The 26,213-nt window shown below is 40.9% G+C and overlaps 3 protein-coding genes across 7 annotated transcripts; 1 reads left to right on the forward strand and 2 right to left on the reverse strand.

The window, feature by feature from the left end:
- Positions 1–1,815: 1,815 nt before the first annotated feature.
- Positions 1,816–13,346, forward strand: LOC103723607 (protein argonaute 1B-like). The gene is made up of 23 exons (XM_008814570.3): positions 1,816–2,016; positions 4,588–5,312; positions 5,406–5,614; positions 5,711–5,860; positions 5,951–6,084; positions 7,346–7,455; positions 7,726–7,832; positions 7,979–8,117; positions 8,915–9,031; positions 9,984–10,091; positions 10,213–10,284; positions 10,573–10,695; positions 10,824–10,989; positions 11,162–11,283; positions 11,365–11,502; positions 11,615–11,757; positions 11,868–11,930; positions 12,002–12,065; positions 12,166–12,301; positions 12,448–12,521; positions 12,616–12,710; positions 12,797–12,828; positions 12,925–13,346. Exons 2-23 carry the CDS (start codon positions 4,596–4,598, stop codon positions 13,122–13,124), a joined length of 3,219 nt encoding a protein of 1,072 aa, XP_008812792.1. The 5' UTR covers positions 1,816–2,016; positions 4,588–4,595; the 3' UTR covers positions 13,125–13,346.
- A 1,325-nt stretch (positions 13,347–14,671) lies between these two features.
- On the reverse strand, positions 14,672–15,391 carry LOC103724253 (sucrose synthase 6-like). The gene is made up of 3 exons (XM_008815456.2): positions 15,254–15,391; positions 14,928–15,172; positions 14,672–14,844 (listed from the first exon to the last, which is right to left on the reverse strand). Exons 1-3 carry the CDS (start codon positions 15,383–15,385, stop codon positions 14,691–14,693), a joined length of 531 nt encoding a protein of 176 aa, XP_008813678.2. The 5' UTR covers positions 15,386–15,391; the 3' UTR covers positions 14,672–14,690.
- Positions 15,392–20,487: 5,096 nt separating this feature from the next.
- LOC103723621 (protein indeterminate-domain 5, chloroplastic-like) lies at positions 20,488–25,295 on the reverse strand. 5 transcript variants are annotated; one of them, XM_008814608.3, is made up of 5 exons: positions 25,005–25,295; positions 24,792–24,885; positions 24,309–24,587; positions 23,446–23,842; positions 20,488–22,098 (listed from the first exon to the last, which is right to left on the reverse strand). In XM_008814608.3, the coding sequence occupies exons 3-5, from the start codon at positions 24,484–24,486 to the stop codon at positions 20,904–20,906; spliced, it is 1,770 nt and encodes a 589-aa protein (XP_008812830.2). In that variant the 5' UTR covers positions 24,487–24,587; positions 24,792–24,885; positions 25,005–25,295; the 3' UTR covers positions 20,488–20,903. The 5 variants fall into 5 exon arrangements, with proteins under 5 accessions (XP_008812830.2, XP_008812824.2, XP_008812816.2 ...); XM_008814602.3 differs by having other exon boundaries at positions 24,309–24,600; XM_008814594.3 differs by having other exon boundaries at positions 24,792–24,889.
- Positions 25,296–26,213: the final 918 nt, after the last annotated feature.

Consider the following 26,213-nt stretch of genomic DNA (forward strand, 5'->3'; position numbering starts at 1 on the left):
AACAACTTTTCTTGGAACCAATTTTTCTAATAATATCATTCCATATTTTTACTCATTGCATTGAATGAAATGCTGCACTCCCATTTAAACATGATTTTTTCTCTTCAAAAATCTATTAATAAACAAAGTGCGCAGTCCATGATGTACAAGTTTTCTTTCAAAACCAAAATCTTCATCTCTTTTTAGCTATGATATGATTGATATTCATCCCCGTAATTGTTTTTTTAAATCTCTTTTTTTTCATTTTTTTTTGAGTCATCATAAAAATAATTATTTTTGAAAAATAGCAATGAATTTACTCATGCCAAGCAACTAGAAAAAGCACCTTCCAAGATTTAGATAGAAAACAACCAGTCAATGAAAGATATTAACCTTCTCTCCCTTGATTGGCTCCAAAACGATTTCAACCAATTCTTCTTCTCCCATTGTCATAATTCCAAATAGCCCAGTACCCACCCAATTTGCTACAATCAAGTCGAATCCCACCTTTCCAATACCGATCACATGGACATGATTGAAATGGGTCCAATGCAATCACAAGACACAAGAACGAAACCTCCCATTCGGAAGAAGTCACTCGCCATTTGCTAAAAAACTCTCATTCTTTTAAAAAACATAGTAATGATAAGACTAAATGGCAAGGGGGAAAAAAAAACCCACATCAGCCTACTCCCTGGGCTAACCAAGCTGACCAAAAGTTTTGGCCACCCCGTCCATCGCCAACCCCATTCTTTCCTTCATTTAAGCTTCATTTCTTTCTTTCTTACCGTACACGTGTCGGACTCCGAGCTGTCTGTAAGGTGGGTACTAATAGCTTTTTCGACAGCTCGTTGAAGGCGCACCCGTACGGATCCTTGTGTCATTAGCGAGAAATAATTAAACCAACCAAACAAACAAACATGATATTACAGTTCGTATTCCGAGCGGGCCCACCACGTCTCGCTCCTACTGGTCACCGTGGACCCACCCGTCCGACGTGGCGATCCGTCCATCCGCATCGCCACGCCTTCACGTCAGTTCCCAGTACCCCGAAAGCTTACCTTGAAAGCTTCCGAGGGCATTGTCTTCGCTATGTGCCCAAAGGAAAACTCTATCACGGTAATTAGTTGAATAAAAAAAAAAATCGACGGAGGTACAGCCATCTGTTGCTGTGTGGCATCCGCGGACTCACAAGTGATTTAGACTTTTTTCAAACCATTTATGTGTTTTAAGAGACGAATCGGATGGCTGACTAGACCGTCTCGTTTATTGTTTGATGTAGTGACTTCTTCTTATTTACATTATTTTTTTAAACTTAATTAAAAAAAATATAATAAAAAAAAGAAAAAAAGAGAGGAGGAAAGAGAGCGGCCGTCAGATTGGTGCACCCTCTCCCGTCTTTGGACTCATCCATGGTCCCAACTCCAAATCCAGTCACCACCGTCCGTTCATTCACCAGTGATCCAAATCCTCGTCAGGGGAATCCCTCGCTCCGGCGCTGTCTAATCACTTCTAAGGAAAATCTTATATGCTTATTTATAGCGAGCCACGTGGTCGTCTGCACCGTGTATTGGTGAACGTGTTATTTTATTTTATTTTATGGTGGGTATCGTCGTGTTATCCAGAAATACCGTTGCGGTTCCTGCCACAGCGGATCACGATGGAAGCCATGGCGGCGAGGGGCAGCTCAAAGGTCGCCGCATGGGTCGCCACCTGGCGTCAGTTCGGACCGGCAGCCGAACCGACCCGGCGGTCGGGCAGGGAAGGTCCGGGGTTTGTCGAGTTGCGGCACGCCCTAACGTCTTTTTAAGTGCCGGGGGGTCTGCCCCGATATGACGCGACGGGCGTTTTCCCGACTTCCCGTGGTGGCGGTTCTCTCTCTTTCGATTTTTAGCTCTGAAGCTACTGCTTAGCTTAGAGCTCTCTCAGAGAGGGAGGGAGGGAGGGAGAGAGAGAGAGAGAGAGAGAGGTTTGCCGAGGCGGTTTTCAGGTGCAAGAAGCGGTTTCTCGCCTCCAGCAGCCGGTTTTCGGATTAAGGTATCGCGGGTTGCTCACTCTCCTCGGCTCGTCTTTCCGATTTCTTTGTTTAAGGGTTCATCGGATTCTTATAGATGGGTTTCATCTTTTTCACCTCCCATTTTTGGTTCTTTTCTCCGATGTAGCGTCTTTTTGATTTTTATTCTTTTCCGAAACTTTTTTCGGAAGGATATTTTAGTTAATAAATGCATGTTAATAGTTTGGTTTTATTTTGTCTTGATTTCTGCGATTTTTTTTTTTTATCCTCTCTTGTTTTTGACTTGGGGACGGGATGGGAGGATGGGGGTGGAGACTGAGATCGAGCTCGTTTCCGCTTTCTTGTAGCGCTAGCAGGTGAGATTTGATCGGTCGTGTTTGTCTTGGCATTTGTGTGGTTTTTTTTTCCTGTGTATGAGTACGATCGGGTGTTTTGTTTTGTTTTCGAGCTGTTAGTAATGGTAGAGACGAGTTTTGGGGTTTTGTTTCTTCTTCGGAGACTGTAGATATCTTCGACGTTTTTTTTTTTGCCGGTTTGATTTTTTTTTTCCCTGGTGATTTTAGAGGATCTAAGTGTTTGCTGTTGTCCTCCAATGGCTTTTTGATGTCCTTTGTCCTTTTGGGCTGAGGTTTTGGATGTATCTGTCCTTCTTCCCCCCCCTCTCTAAATAGATTGTAAGCTGTTAACAAAGGGTCATTCCGTTTGTTATCTCGAATTTTCCCTGTTGTCTTTGATTTGTTTTCCCCGGGGTTCCCCTGTGATTTGGTTATGGATTGATCAGAGTTCAGAGAATGATGTAACCTTTTTCGTTTTGGAGTTTGCTGAATTTTTAGCTGTTTTACTTTCCTTTCTTTTGTTTTTTCTTTTTACCTATAAGCTACCTTGTTAAGACTGACATTTCGGTCATCATTTCTTCAAGTTTTGGTTGTTTTTCCTTGCAAATTACTGTTTGATCTATATGAATTTTGCTACATTTTATGCACGTAGATTCTGTTTCAATTTATGTTTTTTTATAAAATTTATTTTTGTACACAGTACATGAATCATATTTATTAGGCAGATGTATTATTTCCGCAGAACCCTTATGATAGTTTCAGACTTTACGGGGCCTATTTTAAAGCACTATGATATTTGTTCTATAGTTCTAGCGGAGCAATCGTGTCTCCATTACCGATAAAAGAAGTGATTATTCTCTTTGTATTATTTTTTGGTTTCGGACGTTGAGATTTCCTTAATCTGGTTTTTAGGCATTATAAAATTTAGAGGGTTTTGTGGGGATCCATATTGTTTGCAAAATGCATTATTTCAGTTATTTAATAACTAGTTATTGATGGTTTTGGAATCTCTGTGGTTGCTTTCCATCTTTTGTAGTTTATGTCCTGTGTGTTTAGTAAAGCCATCCCAAGTGGATTACCGTTAGAGAAGCGAATAGCTTCTTTGGATTATTTATGGTATTAGACTGTACCAATTGCTCCATCTTTGTTGCGTTTGAATGAATTGTGGATGTTCTTAAACTCTTTTGCTAACCTCGTCCAATAAATTTTCTTCTCCATGAAACCAGTTGTTATATCCTGGGAAATTTTTGTAGCTAAATCTTGCATTTGATGTATCAGATGTGCTATTTTGAAAACATTCTATGTTATTATCGGTTGTACTTATTATCTACTGTGCTGTTTCATTTTATATGTGTTGACTTTAAGCATCTATTTATGCATGAAAACATTTACAGAGTCTTGTATGTAACTCTAGATTTTTTAGATATTTGCATTTGTTTCAGTTGCTTTTTGAGAATCATTTAGCAATGGTTTTGAAACATCTGCAGTTGTTTGCAAAGTGTGTGGTTTTATTTGACCCGTCCCTTTTGGATTGCTGTTAAAGAAGTTTTATCTTCTCTATATATTTTTGCATATCATAAAAAGATTTAGCATATGTGCTTTGGTTAAGTGTGCCCAGGAATGTTCATGGACTTTCTGGGGCTACCTGCTGTGCAGTAGATTTTCTTTAAGGTCCAATCCACAAATCTTCTTAAAGTCTGCTGGTATATCCTGGACAATTTATCAAATCTTGCATTGAACTCATCATATTTGCTATTTTGGAAACAGTTTATAGGGATTTGATGTAGGGCATTTGCTCTATTCCATGTCCTATACAATGCCTTTTATTATTATTAATTGTTGCCTTTGAATAGATAGTAATTATGCTCGGTAAAGATTCTATACTGTAGATTTTTTTTGGTTAGCATTGTCTTTCATCCTCTGTATCTGTTAGGCACCTTTTCGTGAACTAGTTATAAATAGACTCCATCAGGTTATTTCATCTAGGAAGCAAGACAATCAAGGATAATTGCCAATGTGCTCATGAAGGCACAACACAAGATAGATGGAGGTGTTTGTTCATCAGATAGGGTTTTTTATTTCCAATTTTCAACTATTTAGTGTAGGTTATTGTATTATATCACAGCTGCTAGATAGGGCTTTTTCTTTTTCCAATTTTTGCAGCTGTTTAGTGTATGCTATTGTAGTAGATTTTGGTTGTTTTGCTCTCAGTTTTTGTTGAGGTTCATACACACGTTTTCATACTTTGTTCTATTGCAGTTGCCGACATGGTGAGGAAGAGAAGAACCAAACTTCCGGGTTCTGGGGAGAGCTCACAATCTGCTGAGTCTACCAGCAGTGGTGGGCGAGGTGGGCGAGGTGGGCGCCAGCATCCAGCTGAAAGGGCTCTAACTCAGCAGCAACAAGGAGAAGGACAGGTTTGGGATCCAGCACCTCAGCAGCCCGTGCAAGGAGGTCGTGGCAGAGGATACCATCAGGGACGAGATGGTGGCGCACAGCCTCGTGGTGGAATGGCACCGCAGCAGCAAGGCACCCCGGCATCTGGATACCAGGGCCGTGGTGGGCCATTTCCTAGAGGTGGCATGCCACCTCAGCAGCATTATGGTGGGCGCAGGGGAGGTGGAAGTATGGCTGGTGGACGTGGGGTTGGCACTTTTGCAGGTCCATCAAGATCACCAGCACCCGAGCTGCACCAAGCAATGCAAGCTCCATATCAAGCTGCCCAGGCATCCTCATCGCAGGCGAGTTCATCAAGGCAGCCGGATATGTCCGCTGCTCAGTTGACTCAACAGTTCCAACAGCTCTCTGTTCAGGGTGAAGCTGCACCTAGTCAGGCAATTCAACCTGTAGTTTCACCGGCATCATCAAGCAAGTCTCTGAGGTTTCCACTGCGCCCTGGGAAAGGTAGCTTTGGTGACAAATGCGTCGTAAAGGCGAATCATTTCTTTGCTGAGCTACCTGACAAGGATCTTCATCAGTATGATGTGTGTTTGCCACTAAAATAACATGTAAATCCATTATGGTTCTGATCTATATGTTCTTCCCGTTTACTTACAATCTTTGTCGCATTCAATCAGGTCTCGATCAAGCCAGAAGTTACCTCGCGTGGTGTGAACCGTGCTGTGATGGAACAGCTAGTTAGACTCTACAAGGAGTCTTATTTAGGAGGCCGCCTTCCAGCCTATGATGGCAGGAAGAGCCTTTACACAGCTGGTCCACTGCCATTTACCTTGAGAGAGTTTCAAATTCCTTTACTAGATGAGGATGATGGATCAGGCACTGAAAGGTCTTTTGTTTGGAGCATAATATATTCTGAGGATATATTTATTTCTAATTTCATTGTCTGGCTGACTGAGTAATTAAATGTAATTCTATCCTTCAGGCGACAGAGGATGTTTAATGTGGTTATCAAATTAGCTGCACGTGCAGATCTTCACCACCTCGAATTGTTTTTAGCTGGGAGGCAAGCAGATGCTCCCCAAGAAGCTCTTCAAGTGCTCGATATTGTGCTGCGTGAGTTGCCTACTGCCAGGTAACTTCCATATGCCTGATATCCCACATATTGCTGTTCTTTTATTTGCCGAGTGTTGAATATAGTTACATGCATTTTGGTGCTTTGCAGGTATTCACCTATTGGTCGGTCATTTTATTCACCTGATTTAGGGAGAAGGCAACCACTTGGTGAAGGATTGGAGAGCTGGCGTGGTTTTTACCAGAGCATTCGCCCTACTCAAATGGGCTTGTCACTAAATATTGGTACTAACACTTCTTTTTCTCTTAGTATGTGCCTTAATGCTTTTGGGATGCAAACATATGGTTTGACAGTCCAAATGAACTGGACTTCAGAACTTAAATACAAAGTAAAATTTTTCATTTGAGCTGTAAAATAATATTGATGCTCAAAGTAGCTCATTTTTTAGAAAAAAATTGTAACATCATAGAGTGCATTCACTGGACTGGTCATATCAGGTGAGGAAGCATGGCATGCATATCTAGCAGGTTTTGTTCGGTTCTATATCGTCAACTACAAGAGGCCCTTATGGGGTTTACCTGTCAGGGATTGCATACATGAACTCCTGCAATATGTGTTGTAGCATGATCTCTCTTTACATTCTTATAGTTATTTGCCTTTTCGTTGGTTTTAGCCAATCATTAGGTGATAACTCATAAACACAACAAAAAAGATGCTATATTATTTCACTTTGGATGCACTGTTAGTAGTTTGCCCATCCCAAACAACTAAAATATGAAGGATAGAATGAATGCTTGCAGTTCATTTGCACTGTTAGTTCAAATGATATTTTATTATTTTATGACCTATAAAAATGCTTTCTTATACATAATGTGTACCTTTCTATTTTGGCCATCCCATCCTCTTCCCCACGTTATTTGAACTTTTTTACCTTATTATAAACACACTTTTTCCAAAATCCTGAATGCTATATCCATTTCACGTGAACTGCAATGCTTTAGAACTTATCAGCCTTATGAATGTCCATGCGCTTTTGTATAACACAGGGAAAGCACGACACTATGTTCAATAAGCTTCCAAGAACAAGCAGAATGCATAGTACGCAGTATGCACTATTTCTCCACATTTGCTTCTGTGGGCTTTGCTTTATGGGTGCATGCTTAATATCTTCTTTGAAGTTGAAGACATCATAGATCTTGTTATGGAGGGTTATTTGTATGAGATAGTTGTGTTAATATCTATATGATGCTTTCTCAATCATAGTCTGATAGTGCAGAAATTTTATGTTTAATAGGCTTCTGAGAAAAAGCAGAATGAATATCATGCAATACACTCTCCAAATAGCATGCATTATTTTCTCTCTGTGGATGCATGCTCACTGTTTACTTAGGCGTTCATCACAAAGCTGGGATTTGTTTGTATTTCATTAATATGTATAGCATTTTTCTTAAGAATAAATTATATAGTGCATATGAATTTATTTCTTAAAACAACATCGCCATTGCACATTCTTTTTTTCACTCCTCTAATTAACTTCTTTTCCAGATATGTCATCTACTGCATTCATTGAACCACTGCCTGTCATTGACTTCATCACCCAGCTTTTAAATAGGGATGTTCAAGTGAGACCACTGTCTGATGCTGACCGTGTAAAGGTCATCTTCTGATTCTTATAAGAGTTGACTTAACCTGATCATTTTGATATTCAGGTTTAGGCTGAATTGTTTTTGCGCTCTTTTAGATAAAAAATTGCAGTTATTTTATCCTATTTTGTTATTAAATCATTCAACTTAATGGATTTTAATTAAACTAATGATTAAGAAGAGATGGTATTCTCATTAAAAAAAGGAGTTAGTGGTGCTGGTACCATGTTTGGGTGATCTTATGATCCTGCTGTTCTTGTTATACATGCATACATATACCAGATCAAGAAGGCTTTGAGAGGAGTGAAGGTTGAGGTCACGCATCGGGGAAATATGCGCAGAAAATATCGCATATCTGGTTTAACATCACAGGCAACTAGAGAACTAACGTATGGAATTCCTCTCTTATTGTCTGCTATTACAATTTTTGTTGTTTTCTTTTGGGATTTTTACCTATTACTTTTCTGACATTACTAGATTGCTAACATGAGGTTTCCATGTTCTATCTATCTATTATATTGACATGTAACAACAGCTTCCCAGTAGATGACAGAGGTACTGTGAAGTCTGTTGTGCAGTATTTTCAAGAGACATATGGTTTTACTATCCAACACACCAATTTGCCTTGCTTGCAAGTCGGTAACCAGCAGAGGCCAAACTATCTGCCCATGGAGGTAAGTTTTTATATGCTTTTGTAGTGTATGAATAAGACTGTTTTTTCATATTGTTTCTTAGGTGCTGTGTGGCATCGCTTTCATTTTTTTGTACTTTAGAATTAAAAAATAAAAATTCCATTTCTATTTTTTAAATTTTTTTTAAAAATATAAACATTTTTGGTGTAATCAGTTATTTTTAAAAATATAAATGTGGTGATGGTGGTGGAGATGGTGGTAGTAGCAATGGAGTGCAGATATGGTAGTTGGTGGCGGGAGCTGCAGAGGTATGGCCGAGGTTGCAACAATGGTTGCTGTGGTGCGGTAGAGATTATGAAGATGGTGGCGGTGGTGTGGAGGTGGTAGGTCGGGGTGGTGGCTGTGTTGGCGATGTTGGCGAATTGTCGACTATGTGGTGGAGATGGCAACAATGGCTGCTGTGGTGTGGTAGTGACTGACTATATGGTGGCAACAATGGTGGCAGGGGCTAGAGGTTTTGTTGTTGTTGGTGGTGGTAAAAACAACATTTTTTTATTTCTAAAGAGTATTAAGGTCAGAATTTCTTATTATCATTTTTTCTAGAAATAATGAAAGTGGTTTTTAAAAATAGAAAGTAAAAACAATAGCACCAAAGCATTTTTTTTTGTCTCAGCTTCTGTAATTTTATTTTTAAAATTAAAAACAAGAAATAAAACTGATGCCAATTGGGCCCTTTGCTTGTGATTATTATTTGCTTATACAAAAACAATTTCAATGTCTTTGGTAAAAACTTCATGCTGATATTTTTCTTTTCGTTCTTTTCTGGGTAATAAATTTAGGTTTGTAAGATAGTGGAAGGTCAGAGATATTCAAAGAGGTTGAATGAGAGGCAAATAACTGCTCTTTTGAGGGTTACATGTCAACGTCCTCGTGAGCGCGAGCTTGATATTATGCAGGTCATGCATCTGGCTTAATTTCATTAATCACTTCCAAAAGCTCTTTCTAGTTTCTCTTTGATGGTAAAAATGCCTTTGTTTATTTTTGAGTATAGCCATAGTCTAGGAAGCACAGGTATTTCAAAATCATTAGTTATCTCCATATCAGATATGTATCAAATATCGATACTTGTTGGGTGCTTCTTCGATACATGTTTGATTCTAGTTATAAGTATCCTATTTTTCAAAATTAGAAAGAAACACTATGGATACTTCTTGAATACACTTGAGATACTTCCCTGATGTCACCAAACATGAGGGAAAAGTGTTTTCTTTCTTTTTTTAATGTTAATCTTCTAAAGGTCTTTGGTCAGTTTTGGAGTCTATGATGTCATCTTTAAAATATGTAGTATGGATTGTTGTTGAATTTGAATGATGACTAAATGATGAGCTTGTGAAAAAATTGATGCTGCTGTATGCACTATGAAGTAGTACGAACTTTGTGATTTTGGTAGCCTACTGTGCACTGTGTATATATGCGGACACATGTCTGTGTAGTTATGCATATATGTATGTACAAAATATATATTTTTTGACATATCCTAGCCGTATCATGTTGTACCCATAACTCATCCATATCCATGATTTATATGTTTTAGTATCTTTCAGATTTTAGTTTGTAAATAAACTTGCTTTTATATTCATTTTTATCTTTTGGGCTTTACGTATTGGTTATTTCACATTGCTATGTTGCTGTATTATTTATTCGTTTCCACTTTTAATGCAATTTGACTGGTAATATCTGTACCTTATGATGATCATAATATTTACATGGTATCCCATTGATACAGGATACACTACATGTTACTGGTTTCTTTCCTTCTATTGTGTTTTTCTCCAAATGTTAATGTCAACATGGAATAGAACAATTATAAGAAAAACCATCATGTTAAAACATCACTTTTGCCCGCAGACGGTTCGTCACAATGCTTACCATGAAGACCCTTATGCAAAAGAATTTGGCATCAAGATCAGTGAGAAACTTGCATCAGTTGAAGCACGGGTTTTACCTGCCCCCTGGGTGAGTAGAATGAACAAATCAATTTCGTTTTGGAAATACTTTTTTGGCAATGCCACAACGGAAACTTTCTATTTTGATAACTTTTCCATCTTTTAGTGATTGCATTTTGTTTGCTCTGCAGCTTAAATACCATGACACTGGTAAAGAGAAAAATTGCTTGCCAAGAATTGGCCAGTGGAATATGATGAATAAGGTATTGCGTTCAAAAATGTCAGCTCCTTGAAATGGTTTTGTCACTTGTTAATCATGACTGCTGTTCTTTTGATGGTTGAGACATCTTTCGTTAATGACCTTAGCAACTAGCATTTCCTTGTACATGTCCTCCCTGCTATCAATCAGAACCGAGAGCTGCCGTGAAACTTTAAAGCTTGTGCCGTAGCCATATCTTCTTTCATGCAGAAATACAAGCATGCCACCATATCTATAATACATGATTTTATTATTGGAATGCCTTTTGCCTTACAATCCCATTCTAATGTAGAAAATGGTGAATGGTGGGAGAGTGCAAAATTGGATGTGTATCAATTTTGCTCGTAATGTGCAAGAAAGTGTTGCTCGTGGATTTTGTCATGAGCTTGCTCAGATGTGCCAGATATCTGGGATGGTATGTGTCTGTGATTTTCCTTTTCTTGTTTGACTCTACATACTTAACATTACCTTCGACCAGTTGTCCATCTCTGATATCATGTAAATGATAGTCTACATGGATACTGTCATTTGAACTTCATGCAGGATTTTTCTATAGAACCTGTGCTTCCTCCATTAGGTGCACGGCCTGATCAAGTGGAAAGAGCTCTAAAAGCACGCTATCATGATGCAATGAGCATCCTCCAGCCACGGCATAGAGAACTTGATCTGCTCATTGTAATATTGCCCGACAATAATGGTTCTCTATATGGTAGACATCCCACTCTGCCCATCTTTTTTGAACTGACTCATATGCACCTGGTTGTTTGTGGACTTTGGGATATTAACTGATGTGGTCCATGACACAATCTTTGAATTGGTTCTCAGATTTTCAATTTATTATTGTGACATTATTTCTGGCTGTTACTTTGCCTCCATGTCAGGTGATCTAAAGCGAATATGTGAGACTGAGCTTGGATTAGTGTCTCAATGTTGTTTGACCAAGCATGTTTTCAGGATGAGTAAACAGTACCTGGCAAATGTTGCTCTCAAGATAAATGTAAAGGTGTGCGTTCTTAGGCACCATTTCTTTTTTCTTGTTTTTTGTCAATCTTTTGCAATCTTGACAAGAATGTTTTAATGAAAGGTTGGGGGTAGGAACACAGTCCTTATGGATGCCTTGACAAGGCGGATACCTCTGGTTAGTGACAGCCCTACGATTATATTTGGTGCTGATGTGACCCATCCTCATCCTGGGGAGGACTCCAGCCCCTCTATTGCAGCTGTAAGTTGATCCATCTTCATACAGGAGACATGTTAAACTATTTTTTTTATAAAGAATGTTTTGGACATACGACTGGATATACTCCATCTTATTTCTCTTTGTTATGCTACAGGTTGTAGCTTCTCAAGATTGGCCGGAAGTAACAAAGTATGCTGGATTAGTTTCTGCTCAGGCCCATCGTCAAGAGTTGATTCAAGATTTGTTTAAAGTCTGGCAAGATCCTCAACGTGGAACTATCACTGGTGGCATGATAAAGTATGATTTAGTTGGGTTGATTTGCATCATTTTCTGTCACTTTGGTTGGTTTATTGTATCTGTTTCTTCCTGAAGTTCGAGGCAACTCATATAATGTCATTAATGGGTAGGGAGCTTCTTATTTCCTTTAAGAAGGCTACTGGGCAAAAGCCGCAGCAAATTATATTTTACAGGTACAATCTTTAGATGATTTTCCTTAATGCTTTTCTGTCATGCTGAATTACTAACGGTGCTTTCTTTGCAGGGATGGAGTTAGTGAAGGGCAATTTTATCAAGTTTTACTGCATGAGCTTGACGCCATTCGGAAGGTATCACATTTAGACATGGCTTTCGTCGGATCTTTATCCCAATATTGCCAATTCAACAGGTTGTTTAATGCGATTCTTTTCCATTTTAAAATTGTCTCAGGCATGTGCCTCTCTAGAACCGAACTATCAGCCCCCAGTAACTTTTGTGGTGGTCCAAAAACGCCACCACACGAGGCTGTTCGCAAATAACCATCATGATCACCAATCAGTTGATAGGAGTGGAAATATACTACCTGGTCAGTCAAATTACAAATGATACGGATAAATGATACCTATCCTGGCTTTTCTCCCAAGACCATTTTTGTTTTTTCTAAATGCTTTTGTTTTTGTCTGAGTTATAAATCAATGTTGGTGTGATTGTCGTCCTCCTTATGAATTGCAGGTACTGTTGTTGATTCTAAGATCTGCCACCCAACTGAATTTGATTTTTACTTATGCAGTCATGCTGGCATCCAAGTATACTTTCTCCCATCGTTGCAATTGTTTCTCATATATTTTCATTCTCCTGATTGATGTGATATGTTAAGCATATATGATGTTATATGTAAAGGGTACAAGCCGCCCTGCTCATTATCATGTCTTGTGGGATGAAAACAAATTCACTGCCGATGCTTTGCAAACTCTCACGAACAACCTTTGCTACACGTAAATCTCTCACTTTTCCTGTTGTTTTCACTTACCATGCTGTCAGCTCAAAATCCATTTCACTAAATTATGGATTGTTTTTGCAGCTATGCAAGGTGCACTCGCTCTGTATCTATTGGTAAGCTGCTAGTTTCCAGTCCTCGGTTTTATTCTTTCCTAGGAACAAATATATAGCTTCCCATTGCTGATGTTTGGTACGTCTCTCCGTTGACAGTGCCGCCTGCATACTATGCTCATCTGGCTGCCTTCCGAGCCCGCTTTTATATGGAACCAGAGACATCAGATAGTGGCTCTCTGGCAAGTGGAGCTGCAGCTGGTCGTGGGCCACGCGGTACTCGAGTCCCTGGTAGTGCAGCTGTTAGACCTCTTCCCTCGCTAAAAGAAAATGTCAAGAGGGTTATGTTTTATTGCTGAGCCATGTAGAACACCAGGCGCCTGCTGTTCCTGCTTAATTAAAGTTGACCGGTACCCTTCTTGTTGAAATTTATGGTCATTCTTGTGAGATGCAACTTGGTGTTGTAATGCTTAATGCATGGTTAAGATTCTTGTTGAATTTTTCGGTGACTTAGTTACATTGATGCCTATCGCATATTTGAGAATCTGTTATGGAAATAGCAGCATTAAATATGTTCTTGATATCCCGTTACATCTGATGTCGAATAGATGTGCAATTGAGAACCTCATGCAGTTGCCGAGGGCTTTATCTAGGCTGCTATTTTGATTGGTGTTTATCTATCGTGGGGGCGAAAGGAGAAATAAACGTTAGATTTGGTGTTTATCTGTCCTTGTGCATGCAGCCGATCACAGGAACCATCAGCTGTGCATCAAGACACCTAGCTGCTTTTGAATTGACTGATGTTTGTTTAATCTCATTCTGTTGAACGTTAGAATTTTTTTGTCCTAGTGATGAAAATATCTTGGTCGTCTAGTTCATGGGGCCGCTTTTGTTATTCGGCTTAGGCTTCTTAACCTCGCTGTGCTATGTTCCTGCACAAACCTGTTTGGTGCTGCTTCTTTGAGATGGCATCAGTATAGTATTTTGGATCTCGATCTCATTGCATGTAAAGCTTCCTTCTTATTATTATATCTCATTCATTCGTAGGTGTTTCATATCCCAACAAACACATTAACAGGCTGATGTACAGGCAATCATTCAACTATAAAACATCTTGTTTCTAACCTATTTAAAAAGCACCCCTTGTGGCTCTCCGGAGGGGCGCTTTTGGCATGAGGATCTCTTTTATGACCCTGAGAGCCCTCGGCATTCAGAGATTAGTCCAGAACGGAAAAGGCATTGGAAAGAGAGAAAAGTATCATAATTGGAAAAGAAAGTGCCGTAATATCTCACCTTTGCAATCGTGTGTGTCTGTCTTAGTTCTGTTGTGTAATTCTAAGAGCTCGTTTGATTCACGGAAAGTAATGAGATGTTTCTTATTTGGTTGGAGTTTTCAAATGAGAGAGAAAAAAAGTTGTATTTTCATGAGAATATAATTTTCACATTTCATGGAAAAATCTTTTCCATGAGAATTTCATGAGCCGAAAATCGCTCCATTTTTTTTTTTCAAAAAGGCTCTTCAGCATTAAAGATGCATTAGATACCTAATTTTTCTTAAGTGTATAATAGGAATTACACATAACTTTTTCAGAAAAGTTGATGGTCAACCAAACATAAGCAGTCTGAAAATCTGTCACTTTTTTATGGTCAACCAAACATGCCAAAAATACTTTTCTAGGTATTTTTTTTTAGAAATTTTTTTTCCAAAAATCATATTCTTAAAAGAAAAAAAGCTTCCCGCGAACCAAACGAGCCCTAAAAAAGTGGGCGAACTTGTCATTGTTTTGGCTGTGGCCGGGGTTTTGCTTCATCCTTTGGTGCGGCAGGCCAGCTGTTGAGTCTGTTCCCTTGCTAAGAGAACTGTTATGACCTATCCACGGAGAAGAATTGGGTTAATAATGACAACAATCTACCAGTTCATTTGTTTATTTATTGTATCTTCCTGGAACTCCCCAAATTTCTGAACTGGAGGGCGCAGAGCACCTGGATATATCGCTGTTTGGCTTGCTTCTTATCCTCCAGAAGCCATGGACTGACTCCATGTTCAATGCCTTGGTTGAATATATCTTCCAAGGGTAGCTGTCATCCCATGTTCTTATGCCAATTAGTGCATGATTGCTGAAATATCGTTCTCATCTAGTCATCTTGCTGATTGATATTACCACTCATATATCCGTTGGAGCCCGGCTGTCGACACCTTATTCCAGTAAGCGTTGTCCTCCTGGCATTTCTCGAAGAAATCTGCAATCTTGTTACTATATTCCTCTCCATTGTTGGGATTGATATGGAATCCAGAAACTCCATCAACAATAATATCTGCAGGTCCTCCTTGGTTCGCAGCAAAGATCGGCAGGCCGCAGTTCATCGCCTCTATGACTCTAAGCCCAAATGCTTCATACAGAGCAGGCTGAAACAAAGGAAGTCTGCAGATAATTATCTTTTCCATGGATAAAATTAGATGGTGGCAGAAGGTGTGCAAAGTATAAACCATACCTGAATAAAAAGCTCCCTTAGTATCAGCAATGCAGCGGTATAGCTCACCATTTCGAACCCGATCATTCTGTGCCTTAATCCATCTTATCTGACCTGTCAATTCGTACATCTCAATCAGTGCATGCATCTTCTTGATCTCTATCTACATATATATTGCTGCTAGAGGGCAACACACTTTCGAGATGATAGCTTTAAAGGTAGAGCTCAAAGCAGCATGGAAGAGTATCACCTACGTGAGACGGCTAGACAGGTGTTGGGACTGGAGAGTATCCTCCTTGAAGGAGACTCAGCCACGGTGATACAAGATGAGGGGCGGAGGAGGGTTGGACAACTGCTGCTGTGTGACATTCGTTGGCTAACAAATGAATATAGCGCATTTCAGGCCGTGCATATGTATCGAGAGACGAACAGAGTAGCAAACTTGGTCGCTTCCTTTGCTGCTCAACACTTTTGGAGATCCTCAAGACATATCATGCAACTGCTACTCTATCCCTATGTCATCTTTTTTTCGCTTGACTGGGTTGGCAGTACTCATGCTAGATTCATGTGATTAGTCGTTGGTTAAAATATATATATTTCGGCAATTTCCCCATGACTTATGTGCTTACCGTCTGTCCTGTAGTAGCTTTTTGACCGTTGCCTTTTTAAACTTTTTAAAAGAGACCAACTGGCAACGCCGCTAAGAAAAGAAAAGCAACTAAAAAAAAAAGGATAAGTTTGTCGTGCCTGATCAGATTCAGATGACGTAAAGTCGGAATCCGGCGGAATGCAGTGAGGCCGCAGCCGGCTTGGAGCCTCGCCGGGGAGCCACCTGAAGGGCGAGACGAGGCTTGGGAGGTCGCGAGCGAGCTCGTCAGAGACGCGAGGACGAAGGGGACAGAGGGGATGAAAGCAGGAGGATGCCGAGATCAAAATTATCTTCATACCAATCCGGCTTTTCTTGATGGAGTAGTTTGGCCGTTCTTGGATGCGATGGAGATTTGTGAAAACGAATCTCGACGCGGTTTCTTTATCCGCCTGATCCTGATCGTGCGACGGGGAAGAGAGAGCCTCAGGTGGAAAGCAGGATTTCAACGTATTTTTGTTCAAAAATAAAATGAAACATCAATGACATGGCCATGTATGGACAAACTCATAAAAATCTTATGCGGAAGAAAATACGCATACAAACAAATATGCGGGAATTTGCACCTGATCCACCTCGAGGCGAAATAAAATTAAGAATAGAGCGATTCAGCGCGGAATCGTGTGCAGACGCGCGCATAAAATTTCTATGCCGAAGGAAAAGGCTGCACAAAAATGTATATGCAAAAGTACGCATACGATGAAAGTTATGTACTAATGTACGTACAGCCGCATAAAATAGCTATGCGAACATACTCCGCGTAAAAAGTTGGTATGCGGACTACCACACTTGGGGCTTGCATGGGGAACAAGAAGGCTTAAACGGTTGAATGGTCTAGGTTTGGCCCAATTCGAAAACGGGCCAAACCTTTCATGTTGAACCAACCCAGTAACAATCGACGCAGCTCACAACATGCATGTTGGGCTGAGCACATGGCGTGTGAGCCCAACCCTTTTTGCATCCTTCCAACTAGAAGGTGAAGGTCAAGCAAAAATGACAGTATGAATGTTTGTAGTTTGCTCAGCCTGTTGGTATGTTACTCTCCAAGTGACAGGTCTCATCTCTAACCATTCTTTATTTAGTGATTAGTCCATAGTGTGGATAATTGTGCCTTGTTTCATGCCTATTTAAACATGCACAGGGACTAAAATAGAGTTATAATCAAACCAGTGGCAAAAAAAAAAAGGTTATTAAGGACTAATCATAAAATGGCAATCAAACCAAGGGCAAGCTTTAGTTCCTCTTTGAATTTATGATGTACATATATGTAATTATACCTCCTGGGCATCCCATCTCTCTCTCTCTCTCATATATATATATATATATATATATATATATATATATATATATATATATATATATATATATATATATATATATCCTTTCCTCCCTCTGTGTAAAACTTCGAACAATACTTTGGACCAACCAAAACATGGCAAGAGTTGGAGTTCATCCAAGCAACAAAAAAGTTAGCAAGGTGCATTATACTTGCAGTTATTTTATCAACCATATATGATTGGGGCTGGACATTTGTTGACTTGTTAAGAGCAAAATATGGTCATATATCTTCAGTATAGAAGGGCACAAATTTAAGGTTTTCAGTTAGACCTAGACATTAGCTTGAATTGATACCAAGCGCCGTCCAAAATGACACATAACATACAATAAAAGCCGGGTGGCTCCCTTTAGCCTCCCCTTATCCTCAAAATGACACATGTAAATTAATTACCCTCCTCATTACGTGGATTGATGTGAAATGATATATCTCAACATGTCAACTAAATTCTTTTATTTTAATTTAAATAAATTTTAGTCCGTTAATATCAAAAATCAACCAACATGTCAACCATGTTTCCACACGGCCCGTTTAATTCGATCAGTAAATGGGCTTGGCTATGGACCAAAAATGTTTGCAAAATTGCCATTTCAAAGGCCCAGCCCAAACAATAGAAAGAGTTGATCCGCTGGTTAGCCCATTTACATCACTATCGGATACCCTACCAAGATGGCTGAAGCCACTCGGCTTTTGATCATCAAAGCACACAGATACAAGGAATGTTCCTACCATGGAGCAAATTATCCTTTGTATTGTAGCACTCACGGGGTCATGATGTTGTCGTCTTTGCATGTGATATTGTGGCCCTATGAGTATTATGAGTCAGAAGCATCCATGGGTCACATTTGGAATGTCCTCCTAAACTTAGGATTCACCTTTTAATCAAATCAATTCCCTTGAAAGCTAGTCTAAATGTCGTACCAGAAGGCATGCCTCGAAACCATATAGGCCAACAACATCGAGACAACACCAGAAAAGAAGCCCATGTGCTTAATATAATTATAAACAAGATCGACAGAGATCTATTATCTTGGCATGATGGTATTAAATTCTTATTTTGGTTTTATTATATGATGGTCCTAGAAATCACCAGCAATACGGATCGAATATTGTTAGAGGAGTTTGATTAGGTCCCCGTGAGCATTGGATCCAGAAGTCTAGGGGAACATGGTCATAGTTTCTTTTATCAATAATTTCAAGCCTAGATTCCTTGCTTGTCCTCTGATTTTCGCAGCAGTGAATATCTTGCTGCACCACCGCGTGGCCTCTTGAGAGAATAAAATGCAATCTTTGATGTCTCAGTGCTCGGAGCGGAGCTGAGGGCATCCTAAGAGAGTATCACTTACGCGAGGCCCATCCCATGAGCAGATTGTATTCACCTTTAAGATGACTCTGCAATGATGATTGGATGGATTTAGGACCCATCTAGAGCGGATGAGGAGTACCCATTGCTGCATGATATCCGTAGGCTGGTGATGGGCTATGTTGCCTTTCAGGTCAGTCATGTGTACCGAAAGGCAAATATGGCAGGTGTTGGGGTCGCTACATATGTGGTTCAGCATTCTGAATGCATTTTGTGGGAGACTATTCCTTCTTTTTTTAACTATGTCTTATGTTCTGATTCTTTTTGGATGTACTCATACTAGAATCATATGATCTATCTGTGTCCGTAGAGAGTTTGTCGTATTCTATTCAAAATATTAAAAGAAATTCGTATGATCATAGAATAACTCTCTCTCTCTCTCTCTCTCTCTCTCTCTCTCTCTCTCTCTCTCTCTCACTCTCTGGGTAGTAAGTTACCATGGAAAAATGATTGTATTCTATCAAAAAAAAAAAAAAACCGCATGATCATCTCTCCAAATGTAAACTTTACCAATGGCCACTTCCTTGAGTAGCTGAATTCAAGATTTGCTGATGTAAAACTATGACCTGTGCCCCACAATATTATCAAGTACCTATAAGCATCACTGGGATACTTTGAATGGGTTGTCGGTGTGAAAAGATGGGCCTCGTTGAAAGATTGGAGTGCCCTCAACCATCGGGTTGGGTTGTATCTTTCATGCAAAAAAATAATTAATTTTCTTTCATGACATTGACTATTGAAATACGCTCCACATAATTCTTCAAGCACTTGTAATTTTTTTATTCATCCATTTGCACATATTTTAAAAAAATCGTCGCATGATCCAACAATAGATTAGATTCGTGCAAAGGAAAGTGATTCCTTCTTTGAAAGATACAACCCCATCCTCCACCAATCTATCCTCCACAGGTAAACACAACTGAGCGACACTTCACCAACGATAGGCGTACAAAACACTTGGAGATAATACATGCAATCATAGACCATGACACAAACAAGCACATGCATGTATCATACCTTTACAGTGTCACTGTTTTCACGTGGACTCACAGAGTGATATGCCTCATGTCCGGAACATTTAAAAACTCTGACGGTAAATGAAGAGTGTTCATCATTGATGGAGCCATGATGGTGATTTGAGAGGAGAGGAACAGGTGGATTAAAGACCAAAGCTTAATCAAGTTCAACTTTAACACTCAAATAAAAGATGATATGACTCCTTAAGTCCAAACGTAACCCTCAAAAATGCCACACGTCAAACTGGTAGACTTATCCCTTCATCTAGTGGTCCTCGTAGCTGCATCCTGTTCGTGCAGTATATTCTTGATAACCCCGAGACCCAATTACGACAATTACGACAGCCCAAGTCGGACCCTCCTGCCCAGATTCGGAGGACAGAAAAAGGAGGAGGACAAGCAGACAGCAGGAAACGTTAAAAACACACTAACCTGCGCCGCTCTACGCAATCGGCGCACTTTAGCAGGGTGGGGCCCGGGTGGCGTGCACCTGCAGCGGTCAACCGCGTCAAACTGCCGGTGGGGAATGTCAGCATGGAATTATTTATTTATATATGCTTGTGGAATTTCCAATGCAGTAGAGAAAGAATGTATAGATATTAAATTATATATAGAGTTGAAACCTTAAAAACATTCTCCACGTAGAACGAAGGATAGATTTATTGTTACTGAAAGCCCCTCTTTATTCTCTCTCTTCTTCACTTCGTTCCCAACACAAAAACACACGCGTGCATGCACTCATTTGACCTCATAACCCACCATTCTCTTCATCTCCCATGGCCTCCTCTCCCTCTCTATCTAAACTCGCACAAGGACATGCTCACTTGTGTGTCCATGTGTCTGCCAGAGAGAGAGAGAGAGAAGACAGAAGCAAAAGAACACAAGAGGATAATGACAGTGCATGATTATATTGATTCACAAGCGTAAGGAGGTATCCTTACATTAGGCAGAGACGAAACAGGTGTACCAGCGCTGTCCCAAGGAGAAACATACTTTTTATCAAGCAGCGACAACATCTTAAAGAAGGAGAAAGGAAGGAGAAAAAGATGAGAAAAGAAAGAAAGAAACAAAACCCTGTTTCCAGTTTAAAGACTACCTACAGCCGAGAACTTTTAACTAAAGAAAGTAGAAGAAATGAGAGATAGGACTTCTAGGAAACATGCAGTTACCGGGACCATGCTACACTAATAAAACAACCACCCTAAGGTAACAATAACTTCCTCTACCAGTTGACCAAGTTGAGTCACTTACCTACTAAGTATTCCAGCTTCTTCTTACTGCCTCCCTTGGATGTCTTTATTACTGTCACAGATTTCCTCCGCCAAATGATCGAGCCGAGGAACCAGACTTCATTTCTGAATCCAAGGAGCCTACGTCGATACCAAGATGCTGTTCCCTTGGAGATATCCCTCCCCCCATGCTTCTGACCATGCTGTTCACCCCAAGAAAGTCCCTGGTTAATCTATCGGACCCTCCGATGCCGCTGGGCAGTAGGTTCGGGTGCAACTTGCCATCATCCATGTTGCACAAGCCTGGATCGAAGCCACCAAACCCAGTCTGTTGTTCATGTCCTCCACTAAATATTCCAGTGCTCCCATTGGCGAGGGAGTTCATAAGGTCTTGGAAATGGTTCTCATTCTCTACCTGAGACCTTGAGCTCTCTCCACCACCACCACCACCACCACCACTAAATGTGACATGGAAACCAGCGGCTTTTGATCCATTGAAGAAAGAGCTGCCAAATCCTCTAAGCAAGGAGCCACCGCTGCCGCCACTGTTGGTCGCACCCATTTGGGCAGCCTTCTGAAGTAGTGCAGTTGCCGACATCTGGGGTACTGAAGATTCATTGTGCATTGAGGTGTTATACAGAGAAGATATGCCCGAGGCCATGTGATCACTCATGAGATTTCCCGAGAAGAGGGTCGTTGGTTCACTACTTCCGTTCCCATTGTTAAAGTGATCGGAGATCAGCAGATTGGTGTTTTGGTTGCCAGTGTTGTTGCTATTGTTCATGGTGCTCGTGCTGCCACCATTAGAGAAGAAGCTGAGATTGAAAAGATTGGCAGCAGTGGCAGCAGCCGAGGAGGAAGATGAGGCATTATTGCTGTTGGCTTGGAGATCAGGGAGTTGCATCAAGCCATGGAAGGGCTTGCTTTGGAGCAAGGGATGAGTGGATTGAGGGTCGTCATTGAAGCCTTGGCTTGAGCCACCACCAAGAAAGAAGGGAGAGGAATGTGGGGGCTGAGGCTGACGGAAGGAGGAACGATTGAGGTGGTCAAATTGCGTCCCACCACCACTTCCTCCGAGGCGGAGGAGGTCGGCGGATGGGTGGTTTTGGTCTTGTAAGGAGGACATTTGGGAATTAACTTGGGAGAGGCCCAAACTCATGCTGCTGTTCCCATATAAATGGCTGCCAATGGTGCTCAGGCCTGTCGGAATCCTCGCGCTCTCTTGTGCTAACGCATCGCAGAAGGCTCTGTGAGTGATGAAACTGTCGCGCCTGCATTAGTTAAACTAAGCCGTAAGATAATTCAACTGTTTCCAATTCATTAATTAGAAGAGCACACCAGTAGAAGCACAATATTTCGATTAATAAATTTTCAGGTCAAGGTCATGAAGTCACTTGCAGTCTCGAAATGAAAGGAAGAAAGAGAGATCTTCTTAGCAGGAAAGAAAGTAAAATAGTATCTATTTCAATACCTAATCTTCCTTTATGTCCTCTTAAAAATTTCTTCTTAAATATCAGAAAACCACATCAAGGAATATATAGATCCGAAGGAGACTAGGTTTAGAACAGAAGCGGAATCTTTGAAGGTACCAACCAGATCTCCAAGTTCCCCGATATAGGAACTTGGATGGATGGGGAAAGCTGTCACCATTCACCAAGAAAATTAACATATGCAGAAACAAGAGGTGTCGAGTTCGTCCACTTCCATCAAGAGGCATTTGGAAAAAGAGTAAGGGAGAGGAAACTCTCCTTGAAGTTGAAAAAGGGTCGGTCTATCTGAAGAGAAACCCAAATCTGGGACTGGCCCTTCAATTAATGCAAAGTGAGAAACTTTGCGAGAAACATGAAAACTATCTACCATCTACTAGCTCTCATTCCTTCATTAAATTCCAAATGCCATGAACGCCTTCATCCATCCCAATGCAAGATTTTTAACCAAAACCATGAAAGCCACGAATCAGTAAACACAATTGTGGGACATCCATCAATGCCCAACGCCCATCAACATCCTGCGTTCCAGCATAAGCAGCAAAATTGCAACACCTCCTTTTCCTACAACTCCTTACACCGTGAGAAAATAATGCATGTATGTGTGTGTGTGAGAGATAGAGTAGGCGAGCTGTACCCTAAAACCGAAGGTTTTGACGAAATGGGGACCTCCAATGAGCAAGGCCATGCCCACTGCAGGCCAACCCACAAGAGAACAAGATAAACCTTCGCCTAGATGTCACCACGTGAATAGGAGAGAGAAAGGAGGGAGAGAAAGAGGAGGATAAAAGTAGGCGTTGGTTTCAAGGGAGAAAGATGAGTGCCTTTTTTTGAAATCTAAATGACCATGGCAGTTCAGTTCCATAGACAATTCACGTGGGAGCAGTTCCTCGATGTACCCAGATCTTCTCTCACTCCAGTCGCCAGGGAATCCAGCCATAACAACCCTAACCCTAACCCTAACACAGGAAACCCTAATCACCAAGCCCACGGGCAAGCATGTCTGTCTTGTCCGTCTGTGTGAGTGAGTGCAGCTCAGTGTGCACCACCATCACCATGACGGCATGAATGATGATGATGGTCCAATCACTGATGGATTCGATGGTTGTGATGGATGGATTGGTGTTGTACCTGGAGAAGAGGGTGCCGCAGTCGCAGCGGTACTCGCGGGTGCCGCAGGTCTTAGAGTGGGCCTTCCAGTCCGACTGCACGGCATAGCGCTTGGAGCACTTGTCGCACTTCCACTTCTTCTCGCCGTGTTTGCGGCAGAAATGCTTCTTGATGCCGGTGAGGTCGCCGAGGGCACGCGACGGGTCATGGTGGACGCAGGTCGGCTCCGGGCAGAGGTACACCCGGCGCCGCTGCTCCTTGGGGTTCTTCTGACGCAGTTTCCATGGTAGGTTGTGGCCGCGTCGGTGCAGCTGAAGGTTCTGCTCCCGCTGGAATCCTTTGTTGCAAACCTCGCAGATGAAACGATTTGTTGCGAGGAGCGTCTTGGGCGACAGTGCTATCACCTCGGCATCTGGATCTGCAGTCATGATTGAATGAATGGTGATGGTCATCTCATTCGATGTACAAAAACCCGACAAATATGATGAAATGATTCGAGGCAAATTTGACATGTCATGCGCAAAAGGATAGGGATTATTGCTTGTTCTGATGTGCCAATAAAGGACCAACAGATCAAAAGTAGATCAACCCATCAAGTTTGAAGCTTAATTCCCTGATTTTTTTTTTTGTTTTGTTCTTGGAGGATAAGAAAAACATGGAAGAAAGAAAATGGAAAAGAGACCATTTCATCAACACTCCAGTACCGATATCCAATCCATCAGACAAGCGAATTGGGCTAAAGTAGAGCATGATGGAGAAAAACTATGCATCGATTCTCAGAATTAAGAGTTTAAAAAGGAAAATCAGAGTTAGGGTTTGAGGGACTAAGGAGGAATTAAAGGGGAAGTGGGAGTATGCGAAGGAGTGAGGGTGTGGAAACTTGCTTGGATTTCCTGGGAGATTCCTTTTCTTCTTTTGAGGAGGTGGTGGTGGCTGAGAAGCAGCAGGTGCGGAGGAGCCCGGAGTGGACGACGATTGCTGCTGCTGAAGATGCTGCTGTTTGTTGTGGTGTTCTTCCTCCCTGATTCCAAAGAAGGGTGCCGACGACGAGGCCGCTGCCATCTCTTGGACCAAAGCAGCAAAACAACACCGCCCTTTTCAAACCTTGATGGTGTTCTTGCTCTTGGTCTCTTCCTCGCTACTTACTGTTGTTTTTTTGGTTTCTGGTAAGGATCACTGACTAGCCCAAATCAGAGCCACAAAAAAAAAGAAAAAAAGAAAAAGAAAAAGAAAAATCCTCACTACCCAACATAGAACCATGAGGTCCCTTTTGTTCCATCTATGTATCCATCCGCCCACCCTTTCCTCTCTCCCTCTTCTAAATCTACGAGATAAGAAAAAAACCCAAGAGAGGAAGAGAGAAATACCCCAAAGCTTAGTCCATAGGGTGTAGTCTGCGGATCTGTATACTTAGCAGACAGCCCTAACCAAAAGCCTCCAAACTCTACCTCCTGACTCTTCCTACCTTACAAAAGAACAAAGAGAGAGTTTCACTCAAAACAAGCAAAAGGTAAGAGAGAGTGATAGAACAAAACAAAGTAAGCGAGAAAAAAAAAAGAAAAAAGAAAAACAATACAAACCAGTCCAAAAGACCTCTTCCTTTCCTCTCCTCCTCCTCCTCCTCCTCCTCCTTCTCTTTCTTCTTCCAGTCCTCCCTTCTATAGGGATTAGGGAGAGAGAACTAAGGGGTGGCTATCAGATTTCTTTCCGTTGCTTGTCATACCTTTCCCTCTTCCATTCTTCCCCATGGCTGATTCTCTTTTTTGTGTTCCCCTGTTTTCCCCTTCTTCCCCTCTATTCTTCTCCCTTTTGCACCACAAATAAGAATTCCAACAAAAATCTTTGTAAATTGAGAGAGAGAGAGAGAGAGAGAGAGAGAGAGAGGGAGGTGCTGTTGATGGAGGCTCACGCAGGCAAGGGTGTCGTTATGTGGCGAGGGGTGGGCCCCATCGGGCTGTAGACCTTACCCTCTCCCCACCTCCTCCTCCTGTTTCGTGTCTCCTCGCTGGAAGGCGAGGACAAAAGGATGCAACCTATTCCCACCCGCTTTTCTCCACCTGGTAAAATATTCACACTCCCCCTGTGCCACTACAAATGTGATAAGTAACAAAAAGTGATTATCTGAAAATAAAAGGTGACAAAAAAGTTATTTAAATAGGATGGGGATGGGTAGATGGAAGGGGCACTCTTACCCTTTTCAATGTTTCTGTACTTTTCTCCTTAATTGTTCCTCTTCCCCTCCTGGATATATATGCTCCAAGTCATTATATATATATATATATATATATATATAATCTCTTTTCTCTAGTTGGTTGGCTGCCACAAAGAGAAGTAGAATTCAGATTCTATCAAATTCAGCCATCTATCATCCATTTAGATAGTTATGCTTATCAAAGGTATGTGATTTGAGATGAGGGAGAACCTAATTTATTTATATGTTAATTCTTTAATTAATCGCTTATTTAGTTATTTATTTATTGATAATACGGTGGGAATGATGTCACCAAGGTTAATTTGAATGCTAGCCAGCCGGGCTAGGGCAGATTGGCAAATCCTTATTTATTCTTATTTCGTCTTGTATAATTAGTAATGGGACCACCTGAAAGCACCGAATGGTGGTTGATGAATATAAATTGAATTATGCATGCACTTGAACTAAAGAGGATATGATAACAATAGATAATTTGAGAAGTCTTGGTATCTACGTTTTTGCGATTATAAGATTTAGGGACTGCTTAGAACCCTATAACTAGAGCCACATGCCGCTCAAAATACGGATGCACTCGAGC

The sequence above is a fragment of the Phoenix dactylifera genome, chromosome 18, assembly GCF_009389715.1.
Source record: "Phoenix dactylifera cultivar Barhee BC4 chromosome 18, palm_55x_up_171113_PBpolish2nd_filt_p, whole genome shotgun sequence".
In the NCBI taxonomy this organism is placed as follows: Eukaryota; Viridiplantae; Streptophyta; class Magnoliopsida; order Arecales; family Arecaceae; genus Phoenix; species Phoenix dactylifera.